We start from the raw sequence: 20,311 nt of genomic DNA on the forward strand, positions 1-20,311 counted from the left end.
GGCCATCAGAGAACTGAGGTGAGGCCCTTGAACCTTCCAGGGTATTGGTGACCCTTTCCTCTGGACCTGTTTGTTTGTTTTTATTTTTTTGAGAAGGGGTCTCATTGACCTCGAATTCCTGGGCCCAAGCCATCCTTGGCCTCAGCCTCCGGAATAGCTGGGACTACAGGCATGTACCACCATGCCTGGCTTGGACTTGCTTTTTAATTTGGTGAGCACAGGGACCCCGATCTATCATATAGCTCTCATTGATCTCCCTTTCCCCTCCACACACACAAAGAACAGATAGCTATCAAGACTGTTTATTGAGCCAGCAGCTCTCCCTTCCCCACTGGAAAGCCTAACCCCCAGCCTCCCACCTAGGGCCAAGTGGAGTCCCCTGATCCAACCCTAAGCTCCTTCCTTCTGCCAGGCTTCCCTGCCATACAGCCTTGGCCTTCCTGGTTTGCCTCAGGGGCTGTTACTCCTTGGATTTCACATCCTCCTGGTAGTGTGTGACGTAGGCCATCTCATCCGCACTATGAGGGCCAAAGGGAGAGCTCACATCGCTGCAGCTTCTGCTGTAGAGGTATAGTGCTGTGGGCAGGAACAGCGAGCATGAGCCGGGAGCTGGCTGTGTCTGCACCCCAGCTCCTCTCCTTCCTCACTCACCTTTGCTAAGGTTGACTTTGTTGGCCGCCAAGATGTCTGCCTGAATGCTGTCTATTTTCATGTACAAGTCCTCAGGGTTGCTCTGAGGACAGGAGCAAGGGAGACCGGGCTGGGATGTCAGGGCAATCTGGACTTGGAGTTGGGTGTGGACAGAGGAATGTTGGGGGGGGAGGGTGGGGAGGGGATAGGCTCCCAGCCAACCGAAAGGACAGGAAAGGGAAGAGGAAGACAGAGAGTGGGAGCCCAGGCCAGGGCAGTCCCTCCTGTAGCTGGTGGCCAGGCCCATTTTGTGCGTGTGGTGTGCACCAGGGCAGGGACCCTGATGCGGAGGGCCACCATACTGTCTGAGCGAACAGCTGCTTTTGCGGTGGGCTGGGGAGGGGGCACTTACAAGGAAGAGCTGGTAGAGTTCCTCCCCCATGGATCTGCGCACGTGCTCCTCCACCAGGGGGAACATCTGCACGAAGTACTGCGGGGGGGCGGGAGGGGCTGTGTGACTGTGCCTGCCACCCCACCCCCGCCCTGCTGCCCGCCGGGCCGCGGCCGCACCTCCAGCGTGAGGCTGGCCAGCCGCTGGCTGTTGCTATGGTCCGTGTTGCCCATGGTGGCCATCAGGCTGTGCACCACGCGCAGGTGCAGCAGCTCCTCCGCGATGCTCAAGTCTCTGCGCGCCAGGACCCTGCACCGGGGGTTCAGTCTATGGCGGCGCCTGGGGACTGTCCCGCTCCCGGGGCCCACGGGCAGTGCCAAGCCTGGCTGCTGCAGCCACCCACTACCCGCTGCCCGTTTACCCGATGGTCTTGGCGGCTGAAGCCTGCTGCAAGAACACAGGCAGGTGGGCGGTGAGCTGGAGAACCGAGGAGTCTGGGGGCGGGGAGCGGCAGTGAGGCAGGAGCCACCCCCTCCCTCTGCCCAGGCAGCCCCATGTGAGCAGGTCCCTACCACTGAGGATCTTGGCCTGCAGTTTGGAGGTCTCCTTGAGGGACGGTGTCAGCAGCGCCACCAGGCCCTTGAGCAGCGCCAGGCGCACATCGTCGTAGTTGACCAGGTCCTTGATCAGCTCGATGGCTGGGGGAAGGGCAGAGACGCAAGAGAGGCCTGAGGCCCCTTCCCCTCCAGGGAAGCTAACAGCCCCTTGAACCAAGTCACTTTCCTTCACCCTGTCCTCTTTGCTGACCCGTCCTAGCATCTTTTCTGCCCAGCACTGTGCAGGCGTAGGGGGAGCTGGGAAGGCGACACTTCCATTGAAGAGGAGGAGGGGGCAGCAGGGGGAGGAGGAGGAAGAGTTGGATGGTGAGCCCACGCATCGAGATGGCCCACAGATGTCAGAGATGGAGGCTGATACTTCCCCTTGAAGGAATCCAGGTTTCATGGCAGAGGGAAGGACTGAGTCTTTTTTTTAAATTTTTAAAATTTATTTATGTATCTATCTATCTATCTATTTATTTATTTAGACAGAGTCTCACTCTGTTGCCTGGACTAGAGTGCCGTGGCATCATCATAGCTCACAGCAACCTCAAACTCCTGGGCTCAAGCAGTTCTCCTGCCTCAGCCTCCCAAGTAGTTGTGACTACAGGCTCACACCATCACACCGGGCTACTTTTTTCTATTTTTAGTAGAGATGGGGGGTCTTGCTCTTGCTCAGCCTGGTCTCAAACTCCTGACCTCAAGTGATCCTCCTGCCTCAGCCTCCCACAGTGCTAGAGGACTGGGTCTTTAAAGGGAGACAGGGCCCAGTGTGGTGGCTGACTCCGGTAATTCCAGGGCTTTGGGAGGCCCGGGGCCGGCAGATCGCCAGGAGTTTGAGGCTACAGTGAGCTATGATGTCGCCACTGCACTCTAGACCTGGCAACAGACTCTGTCTCTAAATAAATAAAATAATGGCAGACAGGATGGAGAAAGAAGAGGGGTGCGAGGGAGACAGAGCACGTGGGTGGAGGATGTGTGGCAGGAAGTGTGAAGTGAGGAAGCCATGTAGGCAGCAGCTGAGAGAAGCTCTTTCTCACTAAGTGTGTGGAGCCCTTCTTGGCCGAGGCCCTGTGCTAAGTATCTCTCTGAGGCTCACTATAACCAAATGAGGTTAGCTTTCCCATTTTACATTTGCGGAAATGAGGCACAGAGGGGTGAAGCCCTTTACCTAAGGTACACAGCAAGGAAGTGGAGGAAACAAAGGAGGGAAAGATTTGGTTAGGAAGGAGGAGGGGACTGGAATTTATTGAGGGAATTTCCTGCAGGGCTTTTCTGTAGATAGTTTCTAGTCATTCGTTCATTCCAGTATTCACTCAGCCTTTCCAGGCATTTGAGTGCTTATCGTACTGTACTGGGTGTTGGGGAATTCATTTGTTCAACCAACTTTCCCTAAGCATGACTAATAGGCAGCGACAAAATATATATATATATATATATGTATGTGTGTGTGTGTGTATTTTTTTCCCTCCTCTTCCTCCTAAGCAGCAACAATATTGAAACCACTCTTACAAATTATTAAAAAGGGGTGCAAGGCAAGAACTGTGGTAAGGGTCTAGCTAAAAATAATGATAATAATTAGCCATTGGCTGGGCGCGGTGGCTCACGCCTGTAATCCTAGCACTCTGGGAGGCCAAGGCGGGCGGATCATTTGAGCTGAGGAGTTTGAAACCAGCCTGAGCAAGAGCGAGACCCCGTCTCTACTAACAGTAGAAAGAAATTAATCGGACAACTAAAAATATATAGAAAAAAATTAGCCGGGCATGGTGGCGCATGCCTGTAGTCCCAGCTACTCGGGAGGCTGAGGCAGGAGGATTGCTTGAGCCCAGGAGTTTGAGGTTGCTGTGAGCCAGGCTGACGCCACGGCACTCTAGCCCGGACAAAAGAGTGAGACTCTGTCTCAAAAAAAAAAAAAAAAAAAAATTAGCCACTGTCCCCCTATTTACTTCTCTAATTGCCACTCTGAAGCCACATAGCTGGTGGTCAAAAAGATTTTTAGCTTTCTCCATAGATAATATCACCTTTTTGAAACCTAGGGATAGTTTCTGAGATATCTTCCAGGTCTTGCATTCCAGTGGAAAGCCTGACCCACCCAGACCAGTGGCCCATACTGAGGAACTGACTCAACTAGTCTTGTGACCCCTCTCACCCAAGAACCTGGTCAGGAAAGAAGACAATTTCTACAATCCTATGGTTCTACTCCAAACCCAGCCAATTAACTGATTCAATTACCTACACCAAACTGTCTTTAAAAACCCTGTCTCCCAAATTCTTGGGGAGGCAGATGTAAGAAATTTCTCCTGTCTCCCCACCTAGCACTATGCAGAATAAACTCTTTCTCTTTCTCTGCGGTAAACCCTGCTGACTCAGCATATTGGCTTCCTCCTGGGCAGCAGGCAAATGACCTGGTTGGGCAGCAACAATATTGTGACAAACGCTATGAAAGAAGTCAGAAGAGGGGCTGTGGGAGCACCTGGGAAGATGGGGGAGGGCTATGTATATTTGTAAAGAAGAGAAAGGAGCCATATGGAGGCAGAGCTAGAAGGGGCAGGAGGAGGTGGTAAGGCAGTGGTATACTAGGGTAAATGCTACTCTGAACACGTGCTTGCTACATGGAAGATGGGACATGTGCTCTCCCCAGCTCAGGAATCAAGTGTCTATTTCTCTCTATTTACTCCCAGGGGAGACAGGATTTAGGGAAAATTCTTGGTCCTCTGCTTAGCTCATTTGCATCCCAGAATGCAATGCAGACACCAGAACTATTACCAGGATTATCTGTTTGAATAATGACAATTAACCTTTTATTTCCTCATCCGGAGATTTTTACCCAGTAAGATCATGTTTGGGACAATTCTCTACAGTGCAAGAAAAGCTTTTGTTGGTAGGTCCACAGGCACCACAAGTGTTGGGGGACCAGCCAATATGTGCAAAGCCAGGCACACCAACCACAAACATACTCCAGTTTCTCTTCAAAATAAAAAAATCTTTCACTTTTTATTAAAGATTTCTGTGGAAAGAAACAGTTATGAGTTCATAACCAAATTTTTTGAGGTCTTACTTAAGCAAGGCTAAGTATATGTTTTACAAAAAGCAAACTTTTGGCTGATTGGGTGGGATGCAAGCATGAGTAAAAACCGGCAAGTATGATCAGTGAGATTTTATTTTTCGCTTCTTTTTGAGATGTTTTCCAGGATAGAGTGCAGTGGTGTCAGCCTACCCCACAGTAATCTCAAACTCCTGGGCTTGAACCATCTTTCTGCCTTATCCTCTGAGTAGCTTGGACTATAGCTCCACCATGCCTAGCTGGCTTATTTTTTCTATTTTTAGTAGAGGTGGGGCTTGCTCTTGTTTAGGCTGGTCTTGAACTCCTGACTTCAAGACTTCAAGTGATCCTCCTTCTGCCTTGGTCTCCCAAAGCGTTGGGATTACAGGCGTGAGCCACTGCACCCAATCTCAGTTGTCTCTTTGATGATATCACTGTCTCATTCTTTTTTTTCTTCTCTTAGTGTCTATTAGACATTCTTACTCTATTCTCTAACCTCTATTCTATTTGTAATCATGTTGACAGTTTATGATAAATTCTGAATAGTTTCTTCTGTCCTCTCTTCCATATTACTAATTTTCTGTTCACCTGTGTCTTTTCTGCTGTTAAAACTGCCCATTAGCCTGGGCAACAGAGCAAGAGAGCAAGACCTTGTCTCTAAAAAAAAAAAAAAAAAAAAATAAAAAAACAAAAACCTTGATCAATGAAAGATTCTGCCCCTCAGTAATTACTTTTAGCTACTGCATTTTTAAGTTTGAGAAATTCTCTTTGGTTGTTTCTCAAATCTATTATGCCACTTTTTACAGCTTCCTGTTCCCTAAAGATATTCACAAGATTGTCTTTTGTTTTAAACTTAGTTTTTAATAGTCTGTATCTAATAATTCAGCTGAAGTTTTTGTGAGTCTGTTTCTAGTGTATGAGTTCCAGTTTATAGTGACTTCCTTGTGTGCATGGTTATCTTATACTTTAGGTTGGTCTTGTATTTGAAAAATTAATTGGAGGAAAAACTTGAGAGCTAGCATGAAGATACTTTCTTCCAGAGATAATTTTCATTTGTGTCTATCAGGCACTTGGGGCACTAACAATTCTAGATGACCTTTGTCCACATTCAAGACTTGAGGTTTCCTGGACCACCCAGGTGGTTGTGTAATCCATAGGGCTGGCTTATTTCTGGCTCACCCTCACTTTGAGGGCACTGTCTTCTGGGATCCCAGCTTAAAGTATTTATGCTAGAGTTTCAGACATCACACGTAGGGCAGGCTCTGGGTGCCTTCTCTCTCCTTTGCCTTTTTTTTGGAGACAGGGTCTCACTCTGTCATCCAGGCTAGAGTGCAGTGGCATCATCATAGCTCACTGCAACCTCAGGCTCCAGGGCTCAAGCGATCCTCCTGCCTTAGCCTCCCAAGTAGCTGGGACTACAGGTGTGTGCCACTATGCCCAGCTAATTTTTTCTATTTTTAGTAGAGATGGGGTCTTGCTCTTGCTTAGGCTGGTCTCCAACTCCTCAGCCCAAGCAATCCTCCTGCCTTGGCCTCCCAGAGTGCTAGGATTACAGGCGTGAGCCACCACACCTGGCCTCTCCTTTGCCTTTTGATGCTTCTTAGTTTCTTTGAGTGTTAGGCTTTTCTTTCTGGGTTCTCATCATTCCCTAGATTTGGGTCTGGTAATTCCTCACTGTACTGCTCTCCAATGCTATTAAGGAGATTACAATTTTTTTCTTCTAGATATTTTACTAGTTCCAGGAGGAAGACTGGTCCAAATTGCTGAGCCTACCATTGTCAGGAAGTCTTCTTCACCTGGCTGTTGCTATTCATTCTTCTAGACTCAGTTCAGAAATCAACTTTCAGGAAGCTCTCTGGCCCCTTCTCCCCCTGCCTCCACTCTCTACTCAGGAGCAGATGTTCTGTGTGTCTGACCCCACAGCGCTGTTCTCTTGCCGTAGAACACTAGTCCCATCTAGTAACAGTCCGTTTCTGCACTAGTGTATGAACTCCAGTGAACATATCTGACATCTCTGTTTACCCTGAGCCTCAAACCATTCCAGGCACACGATGCATGCTCCATAAACGTTGTTGAAAAGAACTGACTGGATCCTGCGTTCCTGCAGGTTAAAGGCCACTTTGGTCATGGCAGTCTAGGACCATGCTCGGAAACTGCCAGGCTGGTGGTAGATGACTCCAGAGGAGGCTCGGCTCTGGCCACTGTGTTCCTCATCCACATTGAGCTACAGAACCATTCCCAGTTCTGACTCTTCCACAGGCTGGAAAGCCAGGACCGCTGCAGTCCTGGCCTGATCCCCCATGGCCAACTTTGAGAGAGCTCTTTGAAGCCAGGATCTCATACTTCTTGGCCAGCCCAGAACTGAGCAACACTCTGTGGATGCTCACTTCATACGAGCCAGACATGATGGAAAATGAAGGGTGGCGCCCATCCTCACAGTGGGAGACACAGGTCACCTGGTGAAGTGGCCAGTGAAGGGGACTGCATGAATCCTCAGAGCACACAGAACAGGTCTCTACAAGAGACTGCTTTCAGGTCTTGGAAAATTTACTTGCTTAACTTCAAATGAACATAGGCTGCCTAAAAGTGAACATGTGCTGGTGATTTATAATCTTGTCAGAAAACTGTCATTGACAATTACCCACAGAGCAGTGGTCTGGAAGGCAGAGGCTGGGGAGAGAGTTGGCAGCCCATCCTGTGTTTTGCACACTGCACCCTCAACTCTCCTCTTGTTGCTGAACATCATGTGTTGCAAACACTGTCACAGGGTGGGGGAGCAGACTTCACACCAGGCCTCAGAGTGCCCTTTAGCAGGAAGGAGAGAACCAGCTTGGACTGGTGAGTCAATCGAAGGAAAGGCACAGAAAGGCTACCAATAGAGAACCAGCCTACCTCCCCCAAATGGCCCTTGTGCCAGATCCTGGGTGCCTCCCACCCACCCCCAGGCTCCAGAGCCATGAGGCACACCACAGGGCCCGGTCCTGAAGCCCCACACAAAGCCAGTTTTGTCTCATCCTGATTTTCCCAGTTACAGAATCAAAGATTTACCCCTAGGTGAAGATCTTCAAGGACACCCTGTGTTAGCCCTTCCAGTGCTTGTCGGGGACAGACTTTGCAGTAGACCCTTTCCTCTTTGGACCTTCCTGATTCAGAAACAGTTGCTTCATTCAGAAACACTCCCTATGACCATCCAGCCACTGCTTGTGGTCTGCCCCTTTTGTCCAGGTCTTCCAGAGTAGCCCTTGCAATCCCGGCGGCCCACCACTCACAGCCTCTGGTTGCCTAGATGTAGTTCTAATTTGGAATCACAGATCTGGTAACATTGCAGAGGGAAAGAGGCCAGCCCTGGGAAGGTGCAGAGCACCCCAATCCCCTCTGGCTTCCGCAAAATATTCTCATCTGCATAAAATTGCAGCCTCAGATATTTCTGGCTGCCTGCACTGGCCGATGCATGAAATCCCCAAGTTTTTCTCGCTTGCTCGGCTATTGTTTGGTTACAAAAACCCTTCTTCCCTCTTCTTGAATTCGTACAGCTCATTTTTCAGATCCAAGTGGTCTAGCTCCTCCTTGTATCCGATGACACTTGGCTTTGTCAGCTGTAGCACATTCCTCATTAGTAGCTGGGCTCTTCCCAGGCACAAGCTGGCAGCACCTTTGTGCCAGGACATCCTGGGCCTTAGAGACCTTGTCCTGCAGCAAGAAATGACTTGGTGGACATTCAGGGTAGAAATGAATGGGTAAAGATATTTTTATGAAATTTCCCTGACCACGAATAGCATTTTCTGCCTGCATAGGACCAAGTAAACCAAGAGAAGAATATCCAGTTCTGCCTATTCACTTTACACTAAATGCTTGCTCTTTCATTAATTATGTATCTGCAACACTTGTAACTCCTTGGAAAAATGAAGATTTATTCACTGAATCATTTTTGATTGGGTTTTAAAACTCACAGCTGTCACTGTTTATACCCAAAGCAAAAGTGCTAGTCCCTGCCCAAATGTCTCCACAAGAACCCAGCCAGTTACAACTCTTCAGATGTGCTAGTGAGCACAGCAGAGTCATTCAGAAAGCAAGGGGCAACTGGAGACTACAATTTTGTGCAGCTTTGCCTAAAGTTTGTGGTGCTATTAACACCCAACTGTCTTAAATTTAAGCAGTTATTTATTTATTCATTGATTCATTCATTTATCCAACGAAAAACTTACTGGGCATCTTCTCTGTGCCAGGGCTCTGAAGAGGACTAAGATAAATCGCTGACCTTAGGGACATCACAGTCTAATGGGGGGGACGCCAATTAGGAAACTGGCATTTAAGATATAGTGTTACAAGGGCCATGGGAGCACAGAGGAAGCCAGGCTGGGTGATGGAGTTGAGGGAGTGGGGGATGGAGAATCAGGAGAAGGCTTCCTTGGAGAAGGTGACAGACACTTGAGTTGGCAAAGCTATAGGGAAAAGGGAGGGGCTGAAATATAGAATGTGGCAAGTGCCATGTTGGATAGTGCCACGTCACATTTGTGGCCTGGCAAGCAAGGGAGGTCTAGCTGGGACATAGGGTGTTGGGTCATGGGTCAGAGCTAAGCCTGTAGAAGTAGGCCAGCCCCAGCTTCTGAAGGGCTTTGCATGAGCCAACAACCGTATATGGCAGGCGTTTTCTCATCTTTCATTGCAGAGAAAACTGAGACTCAAAAGGTTGAGTAGCTTGGCCAAGATCAAACAGCTAATAAGAATGACTGTCTGATTCTAAAGCCTATAGTCTTCAGCTCTGCTGCCTCCACTCCGCTGGTGGACTAGGAAAACAGACTGTGTGTGGGTAGTGCACGGGAGCAATGGAGGCCGGTTTAGAGGGCAGTGCAGGTGAGAAATACAAAGACCTGAAGTACAGCAGTGGAGAATGAATGGAGAAGAGAGAACAGATTTGAATATTGACGAGTTAGAATTAACTGGTTTTGTTAGAGGTTGGTACAAGGTGGGAAGCAGGAAGAGATGATGATTACCCACATTTCCAGCCTGGGTGGCTGGGTACTTTTCATTGAGATTGGGACCTTGGAGAAGGAAAGCTTTGGAGGTGGAATATCAGGAGTCCATTGGTGACATCCAACAGGAGATGTTCAGGAGGCAAATGAAAACATGAGTCTGGAGCTCAGGAGAGTGGTCTGAACTGTAGAGAGGTCACTCAACCACTCTGTCCTCCACCCACAATATGGGGTTAATAATAGTGCCCACCTTATCAGCTTGTGAGGATTAAATGAGTTAAGAGCAAGAGCAGTACCTGACATAGAGTAAACACTTTATAAAGGTTAGCTACTATTGTTTCTATCATTATAGGTGGCAATTAAAGCCGTGGGAGTGGATGAGGTACCACAGACAGCAAAGAAGTAGAAGAGGACCTGGGATTGAATGCTGCTGCAAAATCAGCACTGAAAGGACTGGCGGAAGAATAGGAATGTACAAAAAGAAGGATGAGGGTATTCAAGGAGGGTGTGATCAGGACGGCTTGAACGTTTGAGAGTTCAGGCCTGATGAAGTTGGGGAGCAGCTCTGCAGGGCCCATGCTCATTCATTTGACAGATAGTGATCGAACATGTGCTAGGTACGGCATTGGTGCTGATGAAACAGTGGTAAACAAAACAGATGCAAAGTGCTTGCCACTCACACTCCAGGGAAACTTCGGTGGTGCAAGAGGAAAGATTCATTCCTCCAATCCAAAGAGGAACTACAGAATCTACAGCCTGTCTGCATCATAAGAAACCTTGATGATCACCTATCTGATCACCTCATTGAATAGGTGAAGAAACTGAGAACGAATGACTTGCCCAGAGAATCACAGTGAACAGGAGACAGAGCTGTAGCAGCAGGCTTAGTATTCCTTTGGCAGAGGGAGCCTCAGAAATGGCATCACACCTGGGAACTGTGCCTATTCCACGCAACCATTTCTAAGGCACTCGCTCACAGCACTGATGAGCTTTGTTTGCTTGCTCCAAGGGCCTTGTCCTGATTCCTTCTCTGTACTCCAGACAAGACTGCCACCTACTGGCCAAATGTGAGAAGTGCGCTTCCACGCAGCGGTTTTTTTCCTTTCCAGCAGGGCATGTTGGGTATGTTGCACCGTTGTAAGGTAGAGACCAGTGTCACGCATCTTCCTGACCAATTACATCCTGTTTCTGATTCCTGTACATCCCAATATCTCTTTTACCACATCCTGTTGAAAGCCCAATGTTGAAATATGAACAGTAAAAATATATTTTATGCACTATTTTTTTTTTTAAACCAAGCAACAAAGTAATTAATGTTATATGCTGGGGCCGGGTGCGGTGGCTCACGCCCGTAATCCTAGCACTCTGGGAGGCCGAGGCGGGAGGCTCGTTTGAGCTCAGGAGTTCGAGACCAGCCTGAGCAAGAGCGAGACCCCGTCTCTACTAAAAGTAGAAAGAAATTGGCTGGACAACTAAAAATATATAGAAAAAATTAGCCGGGCGTGGTGGCGCATGCCTGTAGTCCCAGCTACTCGGGAGGCTGAGGCAGGAGGATCGCTTGAGCCCAGGAGTTTGGGGTTGCGGTGAGCTAGGCTGATGCCACGGCACTCTAGCCCAGGCAAAAAGAGTGAGACTCTGTCTCAAAAAAAAAAAAAAAATGTTATATGCTATGGTGGTATATGTATTTCTGGATCAAGAATTATTATGATTTTGCCTTTTCTAAGAAAGAAAAGAAATACTATGGTGTGTCTTCCACTGGTATCTGCTCTTCCAGGCAAGTTTCACCCAGTCCAACCAGCACCCAGAGCTGGTGCTCTGAATAATTCCTGAGTCCTGAGTCAACCAACACTGTCCCCAAAGGGGAGGCAGTATCAGGCAAGGGCAGGACACAGATGTTTTGAGGGCCAGGAAAATTAGAAATAAGTTTTTCCCCAGGATTTTCTACTTAACCCCCCTGGAAGACTATATTATAAAGTTTTATAAATGCTGAATAAAGTGTCACAGTTGAAGTGTTCATATAGTTTTGGGGAAGTAATGCATCTTTTAAAAATAGCCAGCAGATGTTTATGTGAAAGTCTCCTTTAGTGTCAGAGTCTTGTGACAGTTGTTCAATGAAGTAACACAAGACAGGTGGCATCTTATACAGCAGGGAAGGGTGGAGCTAGGTCAGCTGAGAAGAGCAAAGCAAAGGCACAAAGTTCTGTGAGGCAAAAGTCGTAGCTTTAAAAATGAGAGCTTGGAGTTTTGCTTAACCCTGTGCAGGGCATGAAGCTAAGAAAACAATTTTAAAAATATGGTTCACCGTAATATTAGTGATGTTTTCTGTCCTTAGGTGTTTTTTGTCAACATTGTGATTGTATACTAATGCCACTGAATTGTTCATTTTAAAATGGTTAATTTTATGTTATGTGAATCTCAATTTTAAAAGTACTTTTATGGGCCCGGCACTGTGGCGAATGCCTGTAGTCCCAGTTACTTGGGAGGCTGAGGCAGAGTCCAGGAGTTTGAGGCTGCAGTGAGCTATGATCACACTACTGCACTCCAGCCTGGGCAACAGAGCGAGCCCTAGTCTCTGAAAAAAAAACAACAAAAACATACTTTTATGAAAAAGAAAGAAGTAAACCAAATCTATGATTAATTTCTAAGTAAATCATATTTCTTAGAATTAGCAACCTAAGTAACTTTACACAACCTAAGAAACCTAAGAACCTAAGAAAATTAACAATGTGGTTCTTACTCACTGCCAGTCTCTCTAAGTCTTGAGAGGGTGGGGGAATATGTGTCACACATAGACTTGTCCATGTCTGTCCTATTTGGTCACTTAGGGTTACTGTTTCCCTGCACTAATGTCTCTAAAGGATTCTACTACGTTAGTCCAGTAATTTGCTCAGCCATTAACCTTGATGTTGTACGTCAGGGCTGATAAGCCGTACTTTCAGCTTTGCAATATGAAACATCATTTTATTAGCAAGTCAAGTTAATTCCAGGTTCCAGGTCAATTAGACAAAAATTTTACCCACCAAATGACCATTTTCCAAATTCATAAACAGTTCTATCTTATCATAAACTTGTTTCTTATACATATTTGTTAACTTTTCAACAATTTTTATCAGATGGTATGGCGGTTTTAAAATGCATCCACGAAGTTTTTAGTATGGTTCTTTTCAAGAGGTGGAGCCTAACTCCCCTCTTCTGTGGGCTGGACTTAGCGATTGGCTTCTAATTAATAGAATAAAGCAGAGTGACAGTGTACAACTTCTGACATTAGATTATAAAAGATACTGGGGCTTCCTCCTTGTTCTCTCTTTGTGGATTACTCGCTCTGGGAGAAGCTAGCTGCCATGTTGTGCGGTCACTCAAGCAGCCCTATGGAGAGGTTCTCGCGGTGAAGAACTGAGATCTTCTGCCAAGAACCAGCACTAACTTGCCAGGTACGTGAGTGAGCCACAGTGGAACTGGCTCCTCCAGCCCCAGTCAAGCCTTCAGGTGACTGCACTCCCAGCTGACATCTTGATTGTAACCTCAGGAGAGACCCTGAGCTAGAACCACTCAGTGAAGCTGTTCTCAGATCCCAGACCCACAACAATTGTGTGAGATGATAAATGTTTACTGTTTCTAACTACTAAGTTTTGAGGTAACCTGTTATACAGCAAGGTAACTGATATAGATGGCCTGATTTTAACAGCTTTTGCAGATTTATGCAAAGTTTGAATATACTAGCTTTCATTTTGTCTTCATAGCATTTTAAGGAATCTTCATTTGTCTGGGCACAAGCTCTCTGTAGTGCGGTGGCAGGGAACAGAGGTGGGCGGAGGGGACCTGGAGAGGGAACCTGCTGGAGCTTGCCATACTGCATGGTCTAGACTGTTTTCCTTGAGAAGAGGGCATGGGGACACGGTGGGGCAGGGAAAGGGAGGTGAAGGGGCCAAGAAAAGGCAGAAAGGGGGTACTGAGGCAGAGGAGAGTCTGAAGTCCCCAAGAACTCTGAAGTTCCAGCTTCTCCCAGCTCTCTTAGGCCTGACTAATACAACTAATATGAACTGCTATAACTTTACACATATTTGAAGGAAACATGCTTTCAGTAAATTAGTAATTTGGTGAATTGGCCACTCAGCAAATTGTCATTTGGCCAATTGATTTTTGGCAAGCAAGCATTTGGCAAATTAATTTACAGTGAATTGGTCTGCTTCTAATTAAGTCATACATAGTAATTTTTATGTTCTTAGATAATAATTTATTTGTAAAAGATACTAATATATTTATATACACACACATTTCAAATTCCCAACAGAATTCATTAATTTCTTCTTCCAAAAAACTTTCTATGGCTTTGAAATTTCTCTTCTTTAGGGAGGGAGACCAATGAACAACTAATTCCGTGGCTGTAGACTGCTAGTTCTGATACCACTAATTCCTGGAACAGCAATCCTCTCTGCGAGGAAACTGCCATTTTTCACTTAAAAGCAATTATAGATGGAGATAAATTCCAGGCAGGACCACTTTGGAGAAGTCCTCCCTTCACTCTGATTTTGGCTCTCTTAGGTCAAATGGGCTCATCATTAAAAGAGATTCTAAAATCTTAATTCTATGATAAAAAGCCTAAGAAATTACTGGACACAGGAGTCAGTCCTCTTTCCCTGGTTATTTTTACTTTAACGTGAAGAATGCAACAAGGATAGACAAGCAGAATCTCCTGCAGTGGGGACCAGACAGCGGGGTATTCCCACGGCATTGAACGCAAGGCTCCTTTGCCCACCCCTCCTGCAGGGGCACCCGCACCGGTGTGGAGGAGATATAATTTTATGAACCTTGCTCTGGCAGACAAACCTGTATCAGGAAACTGCCTTAAAATATTGAGCAATGGGAGGAAAAGGAAGAGAGAGAAGCCTGTCACACTTGGACAGACATAGAGGCATCACCACATATGTCCCCAAGGTCCCACATAGCCCACCGTAGTGACTTTAAAACTTGGCCACAAAATTATTTGACCCTCTTCTCACCGAGAAGGGAAATCTCAAGGGAAATTTCAAGGGAAATCTGGGCAGGAGGTGATGTTGTGTGATTTTATGTGGTGAGGTCAAAAAAGGCCATACAGCTTTAGTCTAGAGTGTATTAGAAGCTTGCCCTTGGCTGCCACCTCTTGGAACCCAGACACCAAGCATGATGAAGCCAAGGCTACACAGAGAGACCATGTGAGCTTAGTGCAGTTGACAGTCCCAGCTGAGTCCCATTGTAACAGTGGAAGGGAGGCTTAACATATGTAGCTCCATTTTGCTTCTGATGCCCTCCGGTAATATCTTTTAGGTTAAAAGTTTCTGCTTAGCTCTGTACCTAGGCTAGAAGAAAGATGGTAACTGTTCCTTTCCCAAAACTGACTCCTGGGGAGATAAGAAAAGTATACACACAGGTAACAATGCTACGTAAAAGATTTACAGGAACATCATGACCTGACCTACTCATCCAAAGTTAACTAAAAGCAAAGAAGTTTTACAACCTCCTCAGACCCTCACTGACACCGAGGTCTGCAGTCCTTGGTTGCCTCTTGCAACCTCCCCCCTCTCCTTAATATAAGAAGGGGCCTAAAGTTCGTAATAACTTAAAATGATTCTTTAGGATATTAGTTTGCTGTCATCACAGTTTTCTGGCTCTCTGAATAAAAGTCACTTTTCCTTGCCCCAACACCTTGTCTCTCGATTCGCTGGCTGTCCTGAGGTGAGTGGTATAAGCTTGGACTTGGGTATACCACCTCCAAGGCCCCAAATGATTCCAGCTCCCTTGTGCTACCCAAGGCTGGGACTAGGGGGAGGCATGTGCCTCAGGGGCAAAATTTAAGGGAGGTGGGATCAAGAAACTCAAAAATTAAAATAAATACTATTTTGATGCAATCTCTTTAAAAAATCAAAATCAATGCAAAAAATACATTATGAACAACATCTCAAAATGTCAAGTGCAGACAGGGTCAGTAAGAGTGCCAAATGGGGCCACACCAGAGCCTGAAGCAAAAGGAAAAGTCAGTTCTACTGATCCTCACTGGCCTCTAGTCCCAGCTGTTGCCCCAGATAATATGGATCAGAGATAATCCCTCTCCGTGGTGTCCTGTACAAATTCCTCAACTAAAGGATATGTGAGCATATAAAATAGTGGTAGTTTCACGGTACTAAATTTGGGGCAGTTTGTTACAAGCAATAGGTAACTGGAAGAACCACCTATGGCTCTAGAGTCCTTACCATCTCCTTCCTTCCTCCAAGAGCCTTCTCTTTCTCCTCCTTCTCCATATCCTCTTCCTTGGTCTTAAGAACTCAAGAAATAAAGGGTCACTTAAGACACACAGCCTCCCCTTAGCCATTAGGACTATGGTTGGATATCTAGACTGAAAAAACTAGGTATTTCAAATTCTATTCTCAATATGATGATTGTCAGTACCCATCAGGGTATACACAATTCATTCATTCATTTATTCAACAACTATTTAAGGACCTCCTTTTGCCAGTAGTGTCGAGACACTGGTGTATAAAGGTAAACAAAAAAGATGTCATCTTAGCTCTTCTGGAGCTGACTTTCTGGCAGACAGTAAACAAGTAATTTCCATAGGCGATAAGTGTCACGATGTGATCTGGTGGAGAGGGACTGCAGTGGGTGGTGGGAGGGAATGGGGAAGCTTTAGATAGGGGAGTCACAGAAGGCCTCTCTCAGAGGGGACATCTGAGCTTACATGTGAAGTTTGAGAAATTGTCCATTGTTGACCTAAAAGGTAGAAGCTGAGGCAAATCAATATAAGTAGAGAGGTTATTTGGGCCAAACTTGAGGATTGCAACCTGGGAGCACAGATTCAAGTTGCCCTGAATATACAGTCCAATTAGCAGCAGTTATAAGTGGATTTCTAAAGGAAAAGAAGAGGCAGTCCTGAGTTGTCTACCAATAATTTACATTAAAGTAACATGAGCAGGCAGACATGGTGGCTCACGCCTGTGATCCCAGCACTTTATGAGGCCGAGGTAGGAGGATCGTTTGAGGCCCGGAGTTCCAGACTAGCCTGAGCAACATAGCAAGACCCCTCTCTACAAAAAATTTTTTAAATTCATCGGGTGTGGTGGTGTGTGCCTGTATTCCCTGCTACTCAGGAGGCTGAGGAGGGAGGATTGCTTGAGTCCAGGAGTTTTAGGCAATAGTGAGTTATGATTGGCACCACTGCACTCCAGCCTGGGCAACAGAGTGAGACCTTGTCTCTAAAACAAACAAACAAACAAACAAACAAATAAAATAACATAAGTGATTGATTGGCTACACATTGTTCTCTGTATCACAAATTCCGGCAACATGAAGATAATGGGCGAGGCAGCTAGTCAGGAACAAAATGACTTTAAACAATTGCCCCCAGGCATGGGTGGAGGGATAGAGGAGTGGGGGCCGGAGTGGGGCATGACTGAAACCCCATACTCCTGCCTCTCTGGGCCTGATAAGTTTTGCACACCTCACATAACCCAGACTGTTCTGAGCTATTTTTCTTTTCTCATCAATCCAAGGTCTGGGGGAAGAGCCTTCCACGCTTTGTGGTCCACGGCAGGTATGTGGATTTCAGCCCAGGTACAATGGGAAGTTAAGGAGTGATACTGTCTAATTCATATTTTTTAAATGCTCATTCTGGCTGAGGTGGGAGAATGTGTTACAGAGGGACAGAATGAAACCAGAAAGATACATTAGGGGACAGGACAGTGGATTAGACTAGGATCACAGTGGGGACAGGGAAGGTAAGTGGAGACAGAGCCTAGAAGACTTGGTAAGCATGGGATGGGGTGGGAGACAAGAGAAAGAAGGTAATCTGGTATTAGACCTACATTTTTAACTTGAGCAATTTGGTTGGTGGTTGAGATAGGGAAAACAGGAGGAAGAACAGGTTTTGGGAAGAAAATCAAGAGCTCTGCTTTGGCCATAAATTTGAGATATCTATTAGACATCCATGTGGAGATTTCAGGGAGAGATCAAGGTCAGAGATACAGATATACAGATTTGGTATGTGTATGTGTGTGTGTGTATACATATATTTATATATATATATATATATATATATAGAGAGAGAGAGAGAGAGAGAGAGAGAGAGAGTATTTAAAGCTACGGCCCCAGACAAAATCACTTAGGGAGAAAGTGTAGGTAAAGAGATGAGAGGTAGGCTGACCAACAGCAGTCTCAGAGAAATAGGAGAAAGTACCAAAGGCGACTATGGCAAAATCAGCTGGCAGGAGGGAAACTTGAAGAAAGTGGTATCACAGAAGCTAATAGAAGAAAGTGAGGGAGGGGTCAACTGGGTCAAAAGCAGCTGAGAGATCAAGCAGGAAGAAAATGGAAAAATGATTAGCTGGAGGGGAACTTGGGGTCAAAGAGGGATGTGCATCCCTAAATGCTATAATTTTACCTTTTTTTGGAACATGTCTTTTAAATTTCTTTTAATCTATAGATTCCCAAGCATGGGCTCTTTTTTAAGATGGGAGATACAGACCATATTTCATGTCATGGAGATGAACCAGCGAGAAAAAGGGAGACAGTAACTGCAGAAGTGAAGTCTTAGAGGGAATGTGCTTCAGACAATAAGTAGAAGAGGTGGCTTGTGAGAGGAACAGCGACACTCTGTTGTAATGGGAAGGAGAGCAAAGAATGTGACTAACATGACCAATGGGTCAGGCAGATTGGTAGATATGGTGTTGGGAATGTGGGGATCTTGATGAAAAAGGAGGTGAGGCTGGCGGGTGGCTCCTCCATCACTGCCACCCCCTGCAAAGCAAATGATCACCAGGCACGCTAAGCCTCTCGCCTCCCATTCTCATTGGACTCTTCCCTGGGAATTCCACTTTCCCTGCAGCCTTCCTGGGGGAAAGGATGTCAACACCCACCCCCCAGCCCCCACATGCAGCACGGGAGGTAGAGTGGACATTGCCCTGACCCTTCGTCCAAATCATTCATTCTTCTCCTCAAAACAAACAAACACACACAAACAAAACCCCAGTATCAGGCATAGTTCTTGGAACACCACAGATATCCAACAAATACTTGTTTTAGAAAACAAACCCTGCCCTTTTCAGGTCAGTCCATGTCACCCACTCACTCTTCTCATCACTGTGGTCCAGACTTCTCTGGGTCACAGGCTTCTTCTCTATCCTGTTGCCATCATCCTAGGGTGGCTCCACCTTGGTGTTGCAATTCTGTGTACTCAAACTCCAAGAAATTATTCTCTGATCCTCTCCAGTCACCCATGGTCAAGATCACATTTCAGACCTGTCAGAACTTTCCTCCTCTAACGTGGGAGGAGTTTCAGTGGAAGCTGAATGTGTGCCTTATTCTCTCGCTTAACTTCAAGCCTACCCTGATCATGGGAAACAGTTCCCCTTAGTGGACAGTCATTACATACGAATTCTCTATATTCCGGGTTACATGAAGACTTTTTTTTTTTTTTAGAGTTCAGTGGCATCATCATAGCTCACTGCAACCTGAAACTCCTGGGCTCAAGCGATCCTCTTGCCTCAGCCTCCCGAGTAGCTGGGATTACAGGCACCCACCACCATGCCCGGCTAATTTTTTTAGTTTTTGTAGAGACGGAGTCTCACTATGTTGCCCAGGCTGGTCTCGAACCCCTGGGTTCAAGGGATCCTCCCACCTCGGCCTTGCAAAGTGCTAGGATTATAGGTATGAGCCACCATGCCCAACCCGAAGACTATTTTGAAGTATCTGGTTCATTCATTCAACAGACATTTCTCGAGCACCTGTTATGAGTCTGGCATATCTGAAATTGTTTTGATGTGCACAGTTTCACTGTTATCACATGAGTATACATCAAACCAAAAAGGCAGTGACAAAGCATCATGTTCCTGCTGCCTCTGCCACAGTGTTAGTTGTTACTGAATAAAAGCAGAGGGGTTCTAAATTGGGCCAATGTTGGAAGAAGCTGGGGCCAGTCCCAACTCTGGAGGAGTTCATCAGCATAAGCTATTTTTTCCATAAATTTATTCGACAAATTTCTACTGAGCACCCATTATGTTTCCTGAGGGAAAAAGATGAATCAGACCCAGTCCCTGCCCTGGAGTTGCTCAGAGGTCCGGATGAGACAGGCACACAGGCAAGTAATTGCTAATGCAGTAGGTATGTGCGGCATTCACTCACTCATTCACCCATTCCACAAACGTGCTAGGGGCTGTGCTGAGGATACAGGCCATTTTGGAGGCAACGGCTCTAATGAACGGAAGCCCTGGAGGGGAGGTGGGGCAGGGTGGTTCAAAGGAAGGAAGGCCGACATATGGGCAGGGGTTGAAGGCAGGGTCAAGGAAGGCCTTAGAGAAGAAGTGCGTAAGCTCAGAAGTGATGGATGAGTAGGAATGGCCACATTTGCCGCATGGACGTGGGGTGAGGAAAGGAAGGTCTCAGTGCCACCTAATCTAGTCTCTTTTGCTCCAGTGCCAGTGACAACCCTCTCTGCCTCTGGCTCTGACCCTTACTTAGGTCCTTCTACCAGTCTACCCCCTCACTGGCAACTCTTCCCTGGCAAGGACACTATGCTCCAGCTGGTAACAGATTCTAACATGGCATTACTTCTCAACATACAAGGCCCACATATGCACGTGGCCCTGCAAGGGTCAAACAAACACAACATTGACAATGCTGCTGAAGGAATAACATGACTGACGTTCAGCTT

The 20,311-nt window shown here is 46.4% G+C and overlaps 1 protein-coding gene across 1 annotated transcript in view; it reads right to left on the reverse strand.

The window, feature by feature from the left end:
- Positions 1-460: 460 nt before the first annotated feature.
- LOC105814057 (chromosome unknown open reading frame, human C1orf228) overlaps positions 461-20,311 on the reverse strand; it is a 31,136-nt gene continuing 11,285 nt past the window's right edge. The window contains exons 6-11 of the mRNA XM_012648937.1: positions 1,594-1,719; positions 1,443-1,515; positions 1,201-1,330; positions 1,043-1,120; positions 652-733; positions 461-576 (exon numbers count right to left, since the gene is read on the reverse strand). Coding sequence (XP_012504391.1) covers positions 461-576; positions 652-733; positions 1,043-1,120; positions 1,201-1,330; positions 1,443-1,515; positions 1,594-1,719 — 605 coding nt within the window. The remainder of the gene's footprint in view (positions 577-651; positions 734-1,042; positions 1,121-1,200; positions 1,331-1,442; positions 1,516-1,593; positions 1,720-20,311) is intronic.

The sequence above is a fragment of the Propithecus coquereli genome, unplaced genomic scaffold, assembly GCF_000956105.1.
Source record: "Propithecus coquereli isolate 6110/MARCELLA unplaced genomic scaffold, Pcoq_1.0 Scaffold299, whole genome shotgun sequence".
NCBI lineage: Eukaryota > Metazoa > Chordata > Mammalia > Primates > Indriidae > Propithecus > Propithecus coquereli.